Source organism: Sphaeramia orbicularis, chromosome 1 (assembly GCF_902148855.1).
Source record: "Sphaeramia orbicularis chromosome 1, fSphaOr1.1, whole genome shotgun sequence".
NCBI lineage: Eukaryota > Metazoa > Chordata > Actinopteri > Kurtiformes > Apogonidae > Sphaeramia > Sphaeramia orbicularis.
The window spans coordinates 31,686,961-31,706,255 of NC_043957.1; the positions used below are offsets into that span (position 1 = coordinate 31,686,961).

The 19,295-nt window shown below is 38.9% G+C and overlaps 1 protein-coding gene across 3 annotated transcripts in view; it reads left to right on the top strand.

Moving 5' to 3' along the window:
• Window positions 1–18,954, top strand: part of LOC115420409 (adenylate cyclase 9) — a 47,449-nt gene extending 28,495 nt beyond the window's left edge. The window contains exons 3-12 of one of the 3 annotated variants that reach the window (XM_030135646.1): window positions 313–512; window positions 4,260–4,367; window positions 4,539–4,813; window positions 5,753–5,855; window positions 6,244–6,461; window positions 7,915–8,074; window positions 11,287–11,429; window positions 13,694–13,723; window positions 14,779–15,070; window positions 15,305–16,351. In XM_030135646.1, coding sequence (XP_029991506.1) covers window positions 313–512; window positions 4,260–4,367; window positions 4,539–4,813; window positions 5,753–5,855; window positions 6,244–6,461; window positions 7,915–8,074; window positions 11,287–11,429; window positions 13,694–13,723; window positions 14,779–15,070; window positions 15,305–16,351 — 2,576 coding nt within the window. Of the gene's footprint in view, window positions 1–312; window positions 513–4,259; window positions 4,368–4,538; window positions 4,814–5,752; window positions 5,856–6,243; window positions 6,462–7,914; window positions 8,075–11,286; window positions 11,430–13,693; window positions 13,724–14,778; window positions 15,071–15,304 lie in introns of all 3 variants that reach the window. The other 2 variants (XM_030135649.1, XM_030135655.1) reach the window with 2 other exon arrangements.
• The last annotated feature ends 341 nt before the right edge of the window (window positions 18,955–19,295 follow it).

Here is a 19,295-nt window from a genome sequence, read left to right on the forward strand (position 1 = left end):
GTGTTTGTGTATTTCCTTGTTGGCCCTACATGAGTGTGAACATAGCCAGCAGACTGGGCTGATGTGCAAACAGAGTGGTGAAACATCCAGTATTGCATTACCACCTTCATGTTGATGTATGTAGAACAATAAAGAGTGGCTTACTGTGATTGTAGTTGAAAACTGATTTCTGTAATGTAACAGTTATGAAGATTAAAATCACTGAATATCCTGTAGGCCATCTTATCAAGTATTTTAATGTCTATAAAGGATTTTTAGATCTAATTGTAAAGTTCTTAACTGGAGGGTTGTTCTGTTTGTGTGTCTCCCTAGGACTGAGGACCTACCTGATCTCAGGAAGGAAGTTGGAGTACGATGCACAGTGCAGCTGCTCTCAGGTGGGGTTGCCAAGTGGGGATTTTATGGGGATTGGCCTGTTGTCCTGTCCTCAGACACACACTCCAGACATCATCCCTGGTGGAGCACAGGCCACTGATCCACTGCTGCCCCTCCAACCACCAGACAGGAAAGGCGTAAGTCACAGGACAGACATATACTTGTTTATTGATTTGTTAACACCTTCTGTGTGGCTGAAAACACATTTAAATCAAATCGAATCAAATTAAAGTTTATTTATATAGCACTTTACAACAACATAACGAAGCCCAAAGTGCTTTACATCTAAATGCATGATTAAATTATAAGATAAAAAAACAGGCTAATCAAGTACCATAAATATGCATAAAACAATAGGACACAACACACATTGATAAAAGAGACCACATACTCAAACCAGATAGTGTCTCAGTACTAAGGGTTAAAAGCCAGTCTAAACAGGTGAGTCTTTAACCTGGACTTGAACAGGGGCAGGTCAGTGAGGACTCGCAAGTCAGGAGGCAATGAGTTCCACAGTTTTGGAGCAGCAACAGCAAATGAACGATCACCCCACTGTTTATATTGGGACCTGGGGACATCCAAAACCATTTAAGGGGAGAAACACAAAGAATGGATAGCACCCACTAATTACACACCATTTGTGATGGGATTATGCTCTGTTGTAAGGCCCTACTCACCTCCCATGTCATGAAAATTGCAAAAAGTATCAAACTGCTTTTAATTAGCAAAGACTGTGCACGTGAAACACATGGTGCATTGATAACTTCTTTAATGGCTGATCATTGAGGATATGATGCTCATTAATGTTGTCTATTCTGCGGTCATTTTACTCCAGGATTGTGGGAAGGTGAAATTTTAATAAAGCAGTCTGATCTCCATCAGTGCTTTTTATATCCAAGTGCCCAAAACTCCAAGATCCCTCCAATATCTGACTTAAAGTTTTGTGTGTGGTATCATTTAGCATAAATTTAATATCATTTTTAGATTTACTTTATTAATCCCCTAGGGGAAATTCAAAATACAAAATGCGGTCACCGCTCCACAAACACAGCCATACCACATCAACACACAATAAACTAGAAAAGCACTCTGAGAGCGCAGACCTCCGCCAAGGCAGATCAGTGCCCCCCCCCCCGATCACCACCAAAATTTAATCATTTGTTCCTTGTGCCAGTATCAATATTTCCTGAAATTTTCATCCAAATCTGTCCATAACTTTTTGAAAGATCCGGATCAGTCTTTGCCATTTGATAGAACACCCCATTGTAAATCCCTGAGTCAAATTGCATGAGATTTGCACAATTCCCCCATATTGTGATTTCCACCATAAATATTAGTCCCATATTTATTTTACCTATATTTTAAGATTCCTTGACCGTGAAAACATACCATTAGCAACTGGATTCATAATTATATCCTTATTAGTTCAGTAGTTATTCACGAAAATCACATTTCTCGTAATGGCGGTTTTCTTCTGGATCTAGCTCCTTAAGTATTAAAGCTACATGAAATCCGGTGGCATACTCCCGATGCAGAACTGACTGAGCTACACGATGGCACTTGTCAGAAATTTCTACCTTTAATATTAAAGGCACAGTAGGCCAAAAAGTAAGGGCACCCCCATTTTTTATATAAATTGAGATAAAATCCGCCTTCTGGATCAGATCTGGATCAGCCTTTGAAATGTGATAGAGGACCCCATTGTCAATTCCTGAGTTAAATTTCATGAGTTTTGGTCAATAATTAAGCGAGATATTGGGAAACAAAAATTTTGGCCCCATTTAACACAATGTTAACGAAAATTTCAAAGTGATCCAGAATCCAGGATTTCTTCCGGATCACCCCCAAAAGTTAATCATTTCTTCCTTATCCCATTTCCAATAAACCCTGAAAATTTCATCAAAATCTGTCCATAACTTTTTGAGTTATGTTGCACACTAACGGACAGACAAACAAACAAACAAACAAACCCTGGCAAAAACATAACCTCCTTGGCAGAGGTAATAAATAAATCCAGAGTATAAGTAGCTGTGAATAACTTAGAGTAAAAAGAGGTAGACTTAAAAGACAAGATGTGTTTTCTACTTGTCACATAAAAACATAAAAGCATAAAAACATAAAAACATAAAAGCATAAAAACATTAAATCATAGAAACCCACCTGAGGACAGAAGTTCCACAAACTCAGTGATTTGGAAAAATAGATACAGAGAGACAGTAACTCAGAAATGAATATGTGCACAGTCAACACCAACTATAAACAAGCAGTAGTTGCATGTCAAGCTACTTGTAGCAGTTTGTGCAACAATGTTTATTTGCACACCAAATGTATGAATATTCCTGAACATCCATGCAAATAATACAGGCACAACATTGGTGCTATCTTTTTATCAGCCCAGTTTGCTGTGCATTCCACCCTTTGTGGTGCTTTGTAAAATATACACTGTATTTTTGTCTAAATTACACTAGTTTTGCGCCAGTAAAAGCTTTGTAATCCCTTTGTGGATCTGGACCTTGGAAGTTAAATTACCATTCACTTTTACTTTGCTTATTTAATGACGCTGTTGGAACATTTTACTCTGCTCCTACAACAAGACAAAAAAAAGATTGCCTGAACTAATTGCTGTGGTTTTCATTCAGCCAAATGTAGATGAAGCAGGGTTTAATGTAGCATGCTGTAGTAGACATCCACTTGCCAAAAATACTTTTCTACCCCCCCTAAACAAATTATTTTATTTAACAGCAATTATGAAATAAGAACAAATGTTAAGGTTAATGATCATGTTGAGGTGTTGTTGTTTTTTTTTAAAGCTCTGGTTAAAGGGGTCATATTTTGCTAAACTCACTTCTATTAGTCTTTGGTACATTTATTTGTGTATTTGTGGACCTTAATAGTTCAAAGTTTGAATCTGAATCTGCAAAGCTATCTTTATATTCATTTTGGCAAAACTAGAGTGGATTTCTACGACCTGTTTTAATTCCAGCTTAATTTGTTATGTCTATAACTAGTTACAACATGATATTTGCACATATAAGGTCAAGACTTCCGATGAATATTTCTCTTAGTACGACATAATTGTTTGTCAGCAGCAGTGGTTGTAGTCCATACTGAAAATATGTTCAAACTTGGAGCCGATTATCTAAAATGTTCAGTTGTTGGTTGAACAGGACAGAGCAGCACAGCCAACTACCTGGAGGGGGCGGGGCATGAAGTGGCTCATTTGCATTTAAAGGGCCAGTGCTCAAAATGAGATCAGAAATAGGGTTGAAGATGGGCCTGTGGAGTTGAATTAATGAATAATTCAGACCCAAGCATAGCATTTACAGTTTATGTAGACCACAGGGAATGTTTTAAAATGCATAATTCCATTTAAAAAAAAAGCTAAATATCACTCCTTTAAGGCATTCTACCAAAATGCTCATAAACTTATATTTCACTGTACCATGTATGTGCAGTTGGAGTTTACTCCACATCTCCTAATGCCACACAACTGAATTCTTTTTTTCCAGGAGAAATAAAATGCTTGCACATCAGCACTGAATTGTCTTTGCCTTCTGCCATTTTAATGCAAAGGGTCAAATTGTTTCTGTACATGTGCAACTTTTAAAAGACAGCAAAATCCCATCATTCGCTGTCGTGCACCATCATGCACTTAACTAAAAAATGCCCACTGATCAGGCAGAAGACTGTCCAGATCTACTAGCCTGATGGGACATTCTACTTGACACGTTTCTCTTTGTTGAGCCCTGATATTGTTTGATATTGTTGATTTCCTGTGCCGTATAAAATGTTGTGTGGTCTTCTGGCAGCTGTGTCCACATACACATTTTTTTTCTCAGCTCTCTCTATATTTTATCTCTCAATCACTGTCCTTCTCTCTCCAGCCTGCTTGTGTGTCTCGTGGTGTGGTTTTGCCTTCGGGGGCAGAGCAGGGTGATGAAGTGGCTGTGCTGAATGGCTGCCAGGAAGAGCACAAGACCAGCAGTGCCAAAGTACAGCACACACACATGAGCAGTAACAGCAGAACTGCACTTGTTATTCCCATTTAATTTGTCACTACTACTCAACAATCACATCCTGTCTTCTTTTATTATCCCTCTTTGTCCTTCATTCTCTTTCTTCCTCTTTATCTTCTTTTTCTTTACCTTCCCCTTCCCCTGCAGTTCATCCCTGGTCACAGCCCTAGGGCAGCCAATGGCCTCCTCAGCCCCCCATTGGAGGATCCTGTGCGGGCAAGCCAGAGCTCCCTGTGCGACATGCTTCAGGAGAAAGAGAAGAAGACAAGCACAAGCACGGGAACCGGCACCAGCCTGGGCATGGCAGGTGGCACGGGGGGGACGGGTACAGGCATGGACCACTCCGCCCTGATCCAGCTGCGTGCCAAGAACTTCAGAGAGAAGAGTGACGCCCACTTTGTAGATGTTATAAGAGAGGACAGGTAAGCACTGAGGTTAAAGGTGGAATTTATGAATTGATAATGCCATCTGATAGTGGCTGATTAGGTGAACTATAGCAATACATAGAACAGCGGTGGAAAACATTTTTGCCAGTATACGTGGATATTTCTGTCTCCTCTTACGTCAGTGTAATAGTCTTACACTGTGTACTCAATTAAATAAATTACATTAATTAAATAAATTATATTAGTCTTTCTAACAGGAAGGACTGAATCAAAGGTTTCCATTTTAAAGCCATTTATCCTCCTAATACAGGAAAGACTTCGATCAGTAATGCATTTATACTCATCCAGAAAGTCTTTGGTGTGTGACAGGAGACATATATGAAATTTGAGTCAGACCTCCATACTAAGGCTGAGAATAACATTATCAGTTTACTGGTTGATTATTCATTCATTCCCTGTAGTCCCTGGGGGCTCAGATGGTAGAGCAGGTTGTCCAATAACCGAAGGGTTGGCGGTTCAAATCCCACTCTGTCCATGTGCAAGACACTTCACCCTCCTTGCCTCCAGTGCCGCCACTCACACTGGTGTATGAATGCATATGAATGTTTGGTGATGGTTGGAGGGGCCGTGGGCGCAGATTGGCAGCCACGCCTCTGTCAGTCTGCCCCAGGGCAGCTGTGGATACAGATGTAGTTTACCACCACCAGAGTATGAATGTGAGAGCGAATGAATAATGGATCCTCTGTATGCGCCTTGAGTATACGTTCATAGAAAAGTGCTATATAAATCTAACCCATCATTATTATTATTATTATTATTATTATTATTATTATTATTATTATTATTATTATAGCTCTGTAACACCAAAATGGGTCTATTAATTGGTTCTTCAAATATAAATAGTTAATGTTTCTTAGATTGATTACTTGTTGCAACTGTGCTGATAATTATAGTTTATGTTTTCCTGGTTCCCAGTCTCATGAAGGACTACTTTTTCAAACCTCCGATCAACAAGATCAGTCTCAACTTTCTAGAGAGACCTTTGGAAAAGGCTTATCGCAGCAGCTATAAGGAGGAGGTATGCATGCACGTATGCATAGACACACACATTCAAACATCCCTACATGTATATTATATCCATACCTTAAGTATTTTTACTGTCAAGTTTTGTACTATTCTAATCCTCCTGTTAAATATTATGTCACACTGTTGTAACACACAGTTCAGCACCAGATCCCTACTGCCTGTGTTGACGTCACAGCCATGCAGCCCCCTGCTGTTACACTAACGTTACTACACGCCTGAAGCTCAACTACACATTCAAATTTAAGGAAAATTAAGAAATGATCAGGCTTTGTGAAGTTGAAACCCCATTCACTTTGGGATTTTATTATGTCTAATCTATGTGCAAAAGCTCTGAACTGCTCCTTTTCCCAAGTTTAACATTTCTTTTCCCTTTTTTTTAGGTGAGAAACCAAACTCAGGTGCAGACCTTTGCCAGCTCCACCTTCAGCTCATTCCTGGATGTTCTTCTCAGCTGTTTTTTCTTCCTGGCTCTGACCCTGGCTTGCTTCCTTCCACCGCTGGTGAGCCCTGCCACCGTGGGCCCTCCAGCCGTTGCTGCCCTGGCCCTGGCCCCCCTGGCCGGCTTGTTGGAGCTCTCCTCCCTTGTGCTCTCTATACGGTGAGGAGGCTGAAGCAAATGATATGAAGATAGCGATAGCAAGACAACATGTATATTGGTGTCTGTCTATGAGAGGTTCCTGCAGGGTCTTAAAAAGTCTTAAAAGCCTTGAATTTACAAAATTTTATTTAATATCTTTAAAAAGTCTTTAAAAGGTATTCAATTTGAAATGGTAGTGGTATGGTATGGTATGGTATGGTATGTTGTCATAAGCTTGTTTGCTGTAGTGTGTTTAAATACATCTGTTAAATGTCCAAGCTGCCAAGAAAGTAACATCAGTGTACTCAGTTCCACCAATTCCAACCCGACAATTTATATTTGAATTAGTAACCAATTATCGCTATCTTTACAGCCCCCAGTCAGAAATGATCACTGAACTTTAAGGGACAGCTCACAAGCAAAAAGTAAGCAGAGGGAAGTGTAAATGTAATAATGCCTGTTTGGAGAAAAGATTATTCTCCACCTGGTTGACAGGAGTTTTCCTAAATTCTGGGAATCACTAATTTTTGAAAATATGACCATGAAGTAGCAGACTGTGAAATGGGCATTAAATTCTGTTCTAAGTAGTCTTAAAAAGGTCTTAAATTTAACTTGTAGAAACCTGTAGGAACCATGTATATAACATACTGAATGTACTTACTGTCTCAAAGTTTGACAGTTCTTATCAACAAAACAAAAAGTTCTCTGTTTCCTCAGAGTTTATTTTAATCTTTACAGGCTGGAGAAGTCATAAAAATGTAATTTAGACCCATTGTTAGGGTCTGTGCTTTCAGTGCCTGAGAATATGCAAGTATTTATTCCAAAACAGCTGCTTGGTGTTAATAAAAGCCTGGACCCCCTGGGATTCAGTAGCATTGCATTGGTTTGAAAACCACTTTTAGAAAACCACTTTTAGATCAACATACATTACAACTCTACTGAAACCAACACAAATTGTGATATTTGGTTATTGGCTCCTGCACCACACATGATTAGTTGTCCTGATCAGATACAACTGGCTCATCTCCATTTTTTAGAATAGATTTGGTAATGGCTCAGAAATGGGCATTTGGGAATGACTAATAGCGTGAACAAAAAAAAACTGTGCCAAGAGTTTTCTGTGGTCAGAACTAGAGATATGTTATATTTATTTTTGTGTGTGTGTTTTGTGTATGTGTGCATGCAATCTCAGATGATTTTCAGTCATTGAAACGCGTAAATGGGCAATAAATCATCATCTTCTGGCAGAGATTGGATACCATTGCTGCCTTTTAATAATGTGTCTTAATTAAGGCCTGATGAGAGTCTGTTGCAGATTTTCTCTGACTGAGGAGGGAGAGAAAATACTGGGGGGTGTAGTGAGAGAAATAGAAAGATAGAACATTCTGTTTTTGGTTTCTGCTTGTAGACTACTACTAGACACTACTACTTCTTGTGCTTTTGTCATATTTTGTGCTCGTTTCCTGTCCAATAGTATGGCCTTCAATCTGGAGGATGTGATGAACTGTACCCACTCCCTGCTTCTGATGGTCTCAGGCTGGGTCCCCCGCCATGTGATCGGAGCTGTGTTGGTCTCCCTTCCTGCCATTTCTGTCTTGTCCCATCTTACCTGCAGCGTCCATCTCCCCCTACAGGTATAGTTGTGCGTTCGGGGCAAAATGTAAAACTACATTGTACCGGATGTATGAATGATAGTGCATGGTAAATTGCCAGTGTTTCCCCAGTATTCTCTTTGGGTAGAATCCTACTGTTGGCTGGTTATTTAACTGTTTCAGGTCATTGTCCTCCCCTTGTTCTATTTGCATGCTAGAGCTTTCAAAGATCACCCTTGTTTCATGAGACAAGAATCTCCTCTGAGATAACAACTGTATGCTGAAAATAGTAACTTTTACTGAACATGTTTTCCTCAGATGAGTTTTTGCTCTTTTAATGCAGCGTTCGAACAAAAGAAGTTCCTGTATGACACTGGATTACTATTCTAGATGAATGTGAGCGATTTAGAGAAAGACAAACAAGAGAGTTTTACTTTTACCTTATTCCAGAATAATAATGTCTTCAGACCTTTCTCCAGCACCAGCACAGTACGGTACTGAGGTGTGAAGATAGCTGCTTTATGAGACAAATTACTATATGTAAAAAAAAAAAAAAATCATTAAATATTGAGCAAAACACACCATTTTTACATTTTTTGTTCAATGGTTTGTATAATTCTTTAGCATTGCATGTTGAATTACAGAGTTTGTGCCTCTCCCAGTTACTATGTGTCTTTCAATTTCACATGTACCTCAATTTCCCTCAACTTCTGACTCAGTGTGTGTAGTTGAATGAATGAATGAATGAATGAATGAATATTTTATTTCAGTTATGTACAAAACACATACATATTTTTAAAAAAAAACCAAACAAACATAAAATTAACACAATTGTCAACTGAAAAAGGAAGAAGCTGAAGCCAGAGGCTTATTTCTGCTTCTCCCATTCCCATCTTTACTCCAACTCCACACCTGAAGTTGCAGCAGATAAAACATTAACACAAATTATTCTACATTCGGTTTCTTAAATCACTTAGAAATCATATTACTTTCATAGCTCTTGAGAATTTGACAAATTAAAGCTTTTTCGAAACTCGACAGCGAGCTACACAATTTCACTTCATCCTTCAATTTGTCCCATAATTTGACACCAATAACATAAACACAGTGATATTTAACATTTGTCCTTACTTCACATGTTTCATACACAAACATCCCTCTTAAATTATTATAATTCCCTTCTCTTAACTTAAAAATTTTCTGAATACAAACAGGAAGATTTTTACTTTTAGCACGAAACATAAATTCCATTGTTTTTAAATATACAATATCAAAAAATTTTAGTAAACCAGATTCTACAAAAAGTGGATTACTTGATTGGAGATAACCAGCTTTGTTTATGACTCTAATAGCTTTTTTTTGGAGTTTGATTATCAGGTGTATATTAGTTTTACACACATTGCCCCATATTTCCACACAGTATGACATATATGGCATTACGAGTGAACAATACAATATATCCAAACATTTTTTGTTTAACAAATCTCAAGTTTTATAAAGACTCACAACAGCCTTGGACATTTTATGTTTGATATATTATATTTGTGGTTTCCAACAGAGTTTATGGTCAATAATCACTCCTAAAAATTTTGTTTCATACACTCTTTCAATTTTAATTCCATTAATTTTCTGTTTTATATCATAATTTACCCTAGCACCACCAAAAACCATACATTTTGTTTTATCTTCATTAAGTGATAACTTATTTACGTCAAACCATTTTTTTTAACTTGATCAATTCCTTTTCCACAGTTTCTAATATTTGTTTCATATTTGCTTCCGAATAAAGCAAATTAGTATCATCTGCAAATATTGTAAATTTTAACTCACTAGATGCCATAAAAATATAATTTAAATAGAGTATAAATAACTTAGGTCCCAAAACTGAACTTTGTGGGACCCCACATGTAGTTAAGTCACTTTTACTTACTTGTACAATTTGTCACCCTACCTGTGTGTGCGTGTGTGGCTGAATGTCTATTAACTTTTTTTTTTTTTTTCAGGTGTGATTATGGTATGATCTCACTCAAATAGAGCATAACCCAACTTCATGAGTGTAATTACAAGCTTTGCTTCTTTTCATAGCACCACAGTTGTGTTATTGGACTTTTTTATGCCCAGGTCAAACTAAAGTTATGTTTGGAATCCTGTGTTTGACATTAGACCCATGGAAGCATCAACAGTTTCAAGTGCTTCTACTATTACTGCTGCTGCTACTGCTTTCTACTATGCTTTAATAGTGCTATAGCAAAGGTTGTCCCCAGTGTCACTAGAAGTAGTAACACTCCAACAGCTTTGAAGGAATTATTCATCATTTTCAATCATCACACTTATTCCAGACTTAGATGAAGGCGCAGATGTGACAGTAATGTCTGCCGTGGTGATAGTACTTTTGATTTCCCAGTTATAATAGTTTGCCCTCCCGGATATCTTCTGCCAAAATAAGCAAAGGATGGTTAGGAAGGTTGAAACTGTGCCCATAGTGGTCTGAAGCCAGCTGCCTGGAGACCAGCATAGCTGTTAACTGGCATTAGCGCTGATAGGAACTGTAGAAGGAAAACAGCCAGGAGCCTTCGCCTGTGGACCTTGGCACCAGAAATGTTGACATTTCTTGCTCTATGAATCCTGCATGTAAGATTGAGAACGGCCATACTTTGCAGGGTTTTTGTGCTGTTTGAGTCAAGGCTATATCCAGAGCTGTAAAAGTTTAACTTTCCCCTTCCAGCTTTGGGCCAATGGCTGCTTGCAAGATGTGTGATGTTTTGATATCTTGTTTTTCAGGGATTTTCAATGCCCCATTTCACTACTCATTTCTCTCTCACCCTGCTCTGTCAGTGTCTCCCCACTCCACTCTCTGCATCTCTTTGGGGCTTGCAGATTAAAGCGGTAGTCTCAGGGAGAGTTGTTAATTAGACATGCAGTTTTCTGGACTTTAATGCCTTTGAAGATATTAAGACCCAATAACAGCGCCTGAAGGGGGGCATGGCAGGGTGAGGGGGAGGACATGTGTAGGAATAAGAGAGAAATAGATGTTATCCTGTCAGTGTTATCAGGAACAGCCAGCAAATATCTTCAAATGACCTCTGTAGTCTGCGTCTGCTTTTATGTGAATAAATCTATGTATTTATGCTCTCAATTTTGAATATCCTGAATATACATATTCCATTTTCCCAGTGTTAAAAAACTTTATGTTGTATGTGCTGTATTCTTTTTGCATTTGTTAATACACTTAATGACCTACCCTTTTCCTCTAGGTGACTATGTTCCTGTGCTGTGCCACCATCCTGGCGATCATTCAGTACTGCAACTTCTGTCAGCTGAGTTTTTGGATGCGCTCAGTACTGGCCACTGTCATAGGGGTTGCCCTGTTGCTATTGCTGTACAGCCCATTGCACAGGTGAGCCCCTTTGTACACATGCATAAATACTAAATGCATTTATATTACAGGGGTTACATTAGCTGGTAAATATCAATTTCTGCCTGGTGAAAAATTTGTCAAAATTACCGGTTTAAAAGACACAAATGCAGGAGAGGCATCAAGCATTAGAGGTGCATGTATGCAAAGAAAGTCTAGCTGAACTAATCCTATGCTTTATATTTCTTGACTTGTGAAATTCCTGAAATTTTACATAATCGTAATGTATTCACAGTAAACATAGGCTTTATTTGGTCACCTGTAAGGGTTGTCTTATCCCATAAACTAAGACAGCAATAATGTATCATGGTACTTACAGCAGTTCACTAGAATGATATTATATAATGTGGATATCCGTAACTAAATACAATGTGAAACTGTGAAGCTGGACATGCACAACCAGCTGAAGCATTCCGAAATGGTACTTAACAATGGGAGATGATGGGAGCACACACTTAACAACTCTTTCAGTAACGACAGGACATTCTGAACCCAGAGGAGTGGCACCTCTGTTCTGATTCACCGAACACAGTCACTAAAACACAAAACACACTAAGCAATTTTGTCGTTTTGACACAGACTGGAACTAACGTTCATTTGGAGACCATTTCCTCCTTTGAAAATACATTTATCTAATACTGCATATGTACATAAGCAAAGTAACAGTAATTAAATGTGAAAAGATTAAGGTTGCACCAATCCAATATTAGGATCGGGGTGGCTCTCCGTACATAGCGCGATGTACCTCTCTCTCAAATTTCACTCTGTATGCACGAAGTACGCACAGGCCATACGGCTGCAGGAGCCAATGCCCCCCGGTTAAGAACCTCTTTTCTAAATCAACAATGATATTGGATCGTTATCGGGTATTGACCGATACGCAACGCCCCAGCATCGGCATCGGAATGGAAAAAGTTGGATCGGTGCATCCCTAGAAATGATTAACAGTTAACCCTACATTAATAAAAGATAGCGTCATTGCTCACCTGGCACATTCAGAGCCTCTGTGACTGTAGTCCAGTTTGTGTACTTTTCAACATCCATTGCATTTTAGAAACTGTATGAGCTTGACAGGATATTAGTTATTAGTTGCTCTGGTGCTACCTTGGACAATATTACACCTCTAGTTCACTTAATTGATTTACTATGTGATGTAATAACACAATACAATGTCACTACTCATTAGATAGAATAGAATGTCACCTACTAGACTGGACTTTGTTGTCAGCAGATACCAGAATTATTTTTGCCGTAAGGTAAGTATTTCTGTGAGCCATTAAGTTGACTTGAGGATGCTAAGATACTACATCCAGTGTATTTCTTACACAACAAAGTTTTTGCTTGTCTCCTCTGTTCTTCTGTTTGTCTAATGCAGCAGTGACATGTTCAGTTGCTTTATGAGAAAAGACTGGCCATGATCGGTTTTACAGATTTAAAACTGGAATCATTAACAGGACACAACTGGATTTCATCAGCTGTCAAATTATATTTATCCTGACTATCATCAAGTGTGTGACCAGCTTAAGCTATTTTATTGTTTTGTGGCTCTACATTCAGTTTTTATATGTCAATGGCACATCATGTATATGAAGTGATCAATTGGCAATTGACGTCATCTGCTGCTTAGATTGAGAAACAACTAACGGCAGATATTACATCTGAAAATTTAAAGAATCACTAATCATTGTTCAGTATCTTATTGAGAATCTGTATTAAAACCAAGACAGGTGTTGGATAGGTAAAGCATTCGTTCCTCTTTATCAATATGGACACCAGTCTCCAGATGAAGTTCTCTGCCCTCAATGCCAGCTCTCTGTTAGAAGAGTTGAGAGGACAAACTTCACCACTGTTCATTATTTACTGCACAGAAATTTTTTTGTCAATTATGATCCACAGTGGAAAGCAGCAGTGTTATTATTGATTAATTCACTTCATTGGAGGTTTGGTCTTGGAATCTGGATCATAAATCAAAATGTATTCATGATTGGCTTGCATAGTTTTTACTGTCAACATAAACATGAATATGGGCTCAATGTTCTTCATTAAATGTATACATTAGTTTGTTATTATTATAGTTGCAGTTGTTTTGTTGCAGTATATCCCCCTTTCTGCTCTGTATCTAAGGATTTGAATGCGATCTGTTGTATACATGCAGTCTTGAGTGTGAATTTGTGTGTCTGTGTGCTTCTCTGTGTGTATCTGAACAATTCTTTGCTCCTGACTGACACCACTCTCATCTCTTTCAGCTCTGGTAATAACAGCTTGCCAGTTCATGGGTGAGTGTCTCCGTGGAAACAGAGGGGTTTGATGAATGAGTGACATTTGAAGGGTCAACATGAGCGAATGCTCTCTTTTATACTTTTCATAAATCCTGTTCTCACTGGCTTTTACTCATTTTCACGCTTTCCTGCTCTTTATTTCCTTATTTCTATCCCTATTTTTTGGTCTCCTTCTGAGTGTGCATCAGTAGGAATGGCTGCTAAATGTCACGAGTGGTGAAAATGACTCATACAGCCTGTGCTGGCTTGCATTTTGCATCAAAGCCACGAGTTAACTAACTGTACTTCTGAAAATAAGAGAGGGACAAGCACAGTCTCTTTCTTTATCAGTTAGTTTGTAACATCTATCATTGTGTATTTCACCTCATCATTTGGTACATACATAGAGTAAACACCAGTGTGTGTCTAGCATTCAGTCAGAAGATCTTCAATTCTTGACTCTGTTATTACCCTGCCCCCGGAAGGGGAGGCAAGGGGTAATGTTTTTGATTCAGTTTGTTTCTTTGTTTCTTTGTTTGTTAACAGTCTAACAGCAAAACTATTGGTTGAATTCATACCAGATTGGGTTTATAGATTGCCAGTGAACCAGAATAGATCTGATCACATTTTGGTAAAAGTAGGTCGATGTTCAAATTTTTTATGATTTTTTTTAAATCTGTTTTTTTTCCCATTTACTTATAATGGGCGACATTTCAAGTGTCTATAAAAACATCAATTTTATTTCAATTTACTTCAGACGTAGCACATATATAGAGGCAATTGATCTGCTGACTTCAGCACACGCAAAGACATGATGACATCAGCTGGATCGATGCCAAAATAAGCTACAATACTAAACTTCAATACAAGGCTTTTTTTTTATCTATGTTGGACTTTGCGACTTGGTCATTTCCCTCTGCTGTTTTGTTCCATCTTTTGGAGCAGAGCAACAGGCCGTATTATCATTCTTGGAGATATGTAACATCATCACAATTCCATCTAAACTCAGTATCCTCAGGTTAGTTTGATTGAACCTCTTATTCCCATCTCAAACTGTCCGTTTTCCTCCTCAGAGTTAACCTCTCCACATCGAGTGATGGTGGTTCCACATTCATCACTCCAGCATCTGGCCCTGACCCCCATCCACGACCTCTTGATCTCCTGGTCCCAGAGGCTGTTCTGGCCTTCTTCCTGCTTCTCCTCCTGGTCTGGTTCCTCAATCGGGAGTTTGAGGTCAGCTACCGTCTCCATTACCATGGAAACGTTGAGGCTGACAAGCATCGTTCCAAAATCCAGACAATGCGAGACCAGGCTGAGTGGTTACTGGGAAACATTATCCCCATCCATGTCGCTGACCAGCTTAAGGTTTTTGTTGTTCATTAACTAAAACTATCTGACTTATGGGAATGTTACAATATGTACCTTTTTTCTTGTTTTGCAATGCAGAAGTAATGTTTAAGAAATCCAGAATACTTTCTTCACAGTATTTGCCAGAACTAATGATATTATTATCTTCATAACTGAATCATTATTTGATACAACAGAAAATAAAATATTTAAAATGTTAAGTATTGAATAAAATTTTCTTTGTCTCCTCAGGTCACCCAGAGCTACTCCAAGAACCATGACAGTGTAGGTGTGATATTTGCCAGTATTGTGAACTTTAGTGAGTTCTATGAAGAAAGCTATGAAGGTGGAAAAGAATGCTATCGTGTCCTCAATGAGCTAATAGGAGACTTTGATGAGCTCCTTCGCAAAGATGAATTCTGTAGTGTGGAAAAGATTAAAACTATTGGTGCAACCTACATGGCAGCGTCAGGACTGAATGTTCGACAGATGGCTGAAAATGAGGATGAATCTCCTCATGCTCATCTAAGGGCACTTTTCAACTTCGCCCTGGAGATGATGGGTGTCCTTGATGACTTCAACAAGAACATGCTGGGTTTTGGTTTCAAGCTCCGCATCGGATATAACCATGGGCCACTGACAGCGGGGGTGATTGGCACAACTAAGCTGCTCTACGACATCTGGGGAGACACGGTCAACATTGCCAGTCGTATGGACTCCACTGGTGTGGAGTGTCGGGTGCAGGTGAGCGAGGAGAGCCATGCTGTGCTCAGCGCTATGGGCTTAGAGTTTGACTATAGAGGTACTGTGAATGTTAAGGGCAAAGGTCAAATGAGGACCTTTCTTTACCCCAAAAGTGGGGACAGTTTATGCCAGGATCACACAGAGGTGGGAGTCAACGTTGGACCCTTAACTGTAGCATCACCGGCAAATAAGACTTCACAGTTGGTTGCCCACGCTTCAGCTTTTCCTCCCTCTTCTACTCTTTCCTCCTCATTTTCCACTCTCCATTCTCAACCACAAACCGCTGTAAGGCCTTCGGGAGCAGGACCTGAGCCAGTCCCAGCTAATTCTGCAGAGGTGAGGGAGGAAGGATATAGGGACGCTCCACACCTTCCTGAGCAATCTCCTGCAACAGACCTTCAGCTCCCTTCCTCCTCTGAACTAGGTAGAGAACCTAGTGCTGCACAAGTGCCCTCCCAAGTGCAGCCTCCTCCTCTTGCACTTCAAGAAGCAGAGGATGAAGAGGAGGCAGATGAGCTCACAAAACTCAATGAGGAGTTTTATGCTCGTCTCTGATCCACTCTCTCTCCTTCCCCTGTCTGCTGTGCCCAGCTGCTGTCTCTACAGAACTGTTAGCAGGTGTGGGCAGGATATCCCTTCCTGGTATGGGTGAAGTGTCTTTGGCACGGATAAAGAAGGTGTTGGTCTTTCCAACACAAACCGTGGCAACAGTAGCTCTAAAAATGGATACTAACTTTGAGACTTCACAGGAACTTTGCCTGAGTGCTTAGGTGTTTAGACCTGTGTTGAGCACAGCAGTATATAGAGGAGAAGGGAGCAGTTTTCTTGGTGTTGTTGATGTTTTTTTCTTATTCATTTTTGTTATCAAGTGCCTTCAGGACTAGAACAGTGAGCAAACAAATATGAATACTGAACAAAGTTTTAAAAATCTTCATATGGGTTTTTCCCATAAGACACAGACTATGGAACATGCTGTGGTTTCTTACTCCATGCTTTTATTTTCAATGCAAGTATTTCTTAAAGAAAAAAAAATCATTATTGTTGTGCCATATCATTTGTTTTAACTTGATCAAAGTCTTGACCTTACTTAAGGGAAAATAATTTTAGAATCTGTATAAGTGCCAGTGCAGCATGATGGGTTGAGCAGGGAATTATGGGAAGAATGAGGGAATCACATGAAGCAGTATTAATTTATGTATTCTGCTTTGACATGAGGGCTTAATACAGTATTCATTTGTGCTAAAGCCTCCGTAAAAGGGGACACACTACATAACAGGCTGCATAGATTTTAGTTTGTGTAGCAGCTAAATGCACATTTTAAGCACAGGTCTTGCACAGTGTTTCTCGACCACTTGTATTTGGATGTTATTACCGTGACATTACGTTTATGAGAGTCACAAAAAGTACAATCATAAGCACAAAATCAAATCATAAGGGAATAGATTAGGAAAGAGAAGTGAGACCATCGAAAAGCAGAACGGCACTTTAAATATACTTAAAGTGATACTCTAATAACATTTGAGTATGAAACTCTGAACACCTGTAGATCTCAAAGGTGGCTGAACAGCGTAGAACCATAGTCGACTCTTCTGCTGCCTGTTTTTATTTAAATTTGTTCGTGTTCAATTAGATAGACTGAATGTTCTGCTCTGACCTTCTTGCACAAGCTGGTCTGCTTTTGAGTATCAGTGTCGCTCTGGTGTGACTGAAAGCCGTTCTTCTGCTTAAAAGACCTAAACACGCCTAAACGCTCTGCAGCCTTTGTTATACTCTACAGGTGGGTCAGTGTTTGATGGGTTCAATTAGCTTGAGTATCACTTTAAGTGGGACTGTGAGGGACAATCACTGTGTATAGTAACTCTTGATAGATTATGATAGGACGGTCCGCATTGCTGTTTGATTAAAGTGTCAAAATGCACAGATCAGCTTCACTTTCTACAGTACTGTGTGTAAAACGTCAGACTCTTATTTTGTTGCCTTCATTGCCAGAGAGTAAAACAAAACTGGTCAGTCCATCACTATAGATTTATTAAATAGTTAAGAATTGTCTGCCTTTCGCTGTGTGATTTGCTGTTGAAGGTTTGTGACTTTATCCTGTCACAGCCTCTTTACCGAGAGGTCCCTCTACTGTATCAATATTCTTAAAGTGTGCCACTTTAATTGAGTGATCTATAGGTGCAGTGCAACCTAAACTAGTTGATTGTTTTGTGGTGCCTAAAGTATGACTGTATTTTTGAGTATTTTGGTTTTCGGAAAATTTTGTATCATGCTGTTGTCACAGTGAGGATAGCTTATGATTGTATGTTTGAGGAAATTGTGTTTGTCAGGCAGGATTTGCTGCATTTTTTTCTCTTTTTGACAAATTCCATCATTTTTTTTCTTTTCCCATTTTAATAATCTCATTGGTTGTCTAAGTAGTACGGTGGTGTTCCCAATGAATCGCTGGAACCTCTGTTTTACTCTTTGCTCTTTACTCATGCTTCACCTTGTTTCCCCTTATACTCTTTGTGTGTGTGAGTGTATGTGTGTAAGGAAAAGATTTCAGTTTTTCATGAAGTCAGATTAATGTAATGATACAAAAGAAAACCAGTCAGCTTCATGGTCCCTGTTGATGTGTGTAATTTCATTGTAGCTGCCTTTATCTCTACAAAAGACTTACAAAGCCCTTAGGTTAAAAAAAAAAAAAAAAAAAATTCCTGCAAATACATATCACCACCACATCTTTTAGTGTCTGGTCAACATTTGGGACTGACATATCTTGCCTTGAGAAACGGTATCCGCACAGTAATACTGGAAGGAAAGAAAGAACCATCTCTAATATGTAGCAGTCTACATCTGTAGCATAGAAAGCATCTTTGTTTACCTCTACCATTGTGCATTCAGAAATACACAGCAGTGCCTTTTGTAATTAGGAATATTGTCAAGCAATGTGTATGAACTTTGAGTATTTGCATCAAATAATTGTAATAATCCTAGAAGCATAAATACTCTGAGAATCCAAAGATGTTCTGCTGTTTTAAAATATCTTTGAATGGGCATCGTAAATCTGGTTCTTGTATATTTGCACATGATCGTAGTTGCCAAATTAAAAAAAAAAAAAAACGATAAAAAATAAAAAAAAATAAACCAAAAACGTGATGTAAATTTAAAGAAATATGTGAGCAGTAATGGGTGTCAGTTTTAAGGATGTCTGTGTTTCTTCCCCACATTGTCTGCCTTACATTGTTAGATAACCCATAGTGAGATTCAGGCCATGTCCATAGCTCAGAGCAGAGCAGTGACAAACTGCCATAGTGAATTCGAGGTGTGGGACTTCACAGGTTGATGGGCGCACCACCTCTCCAATAGTGCACATCTGTACACACATAAATAAAATGTTTAAAGTGAACACTGCTGGCTCTGTGATCTGTGATGAACTGTGGAATGTGTGATCTTGTCTGAATGAGCAACTTTTCCTCTTTGCTATTCACTACAGTTTAAGCTTGACTCCGCACTGTCA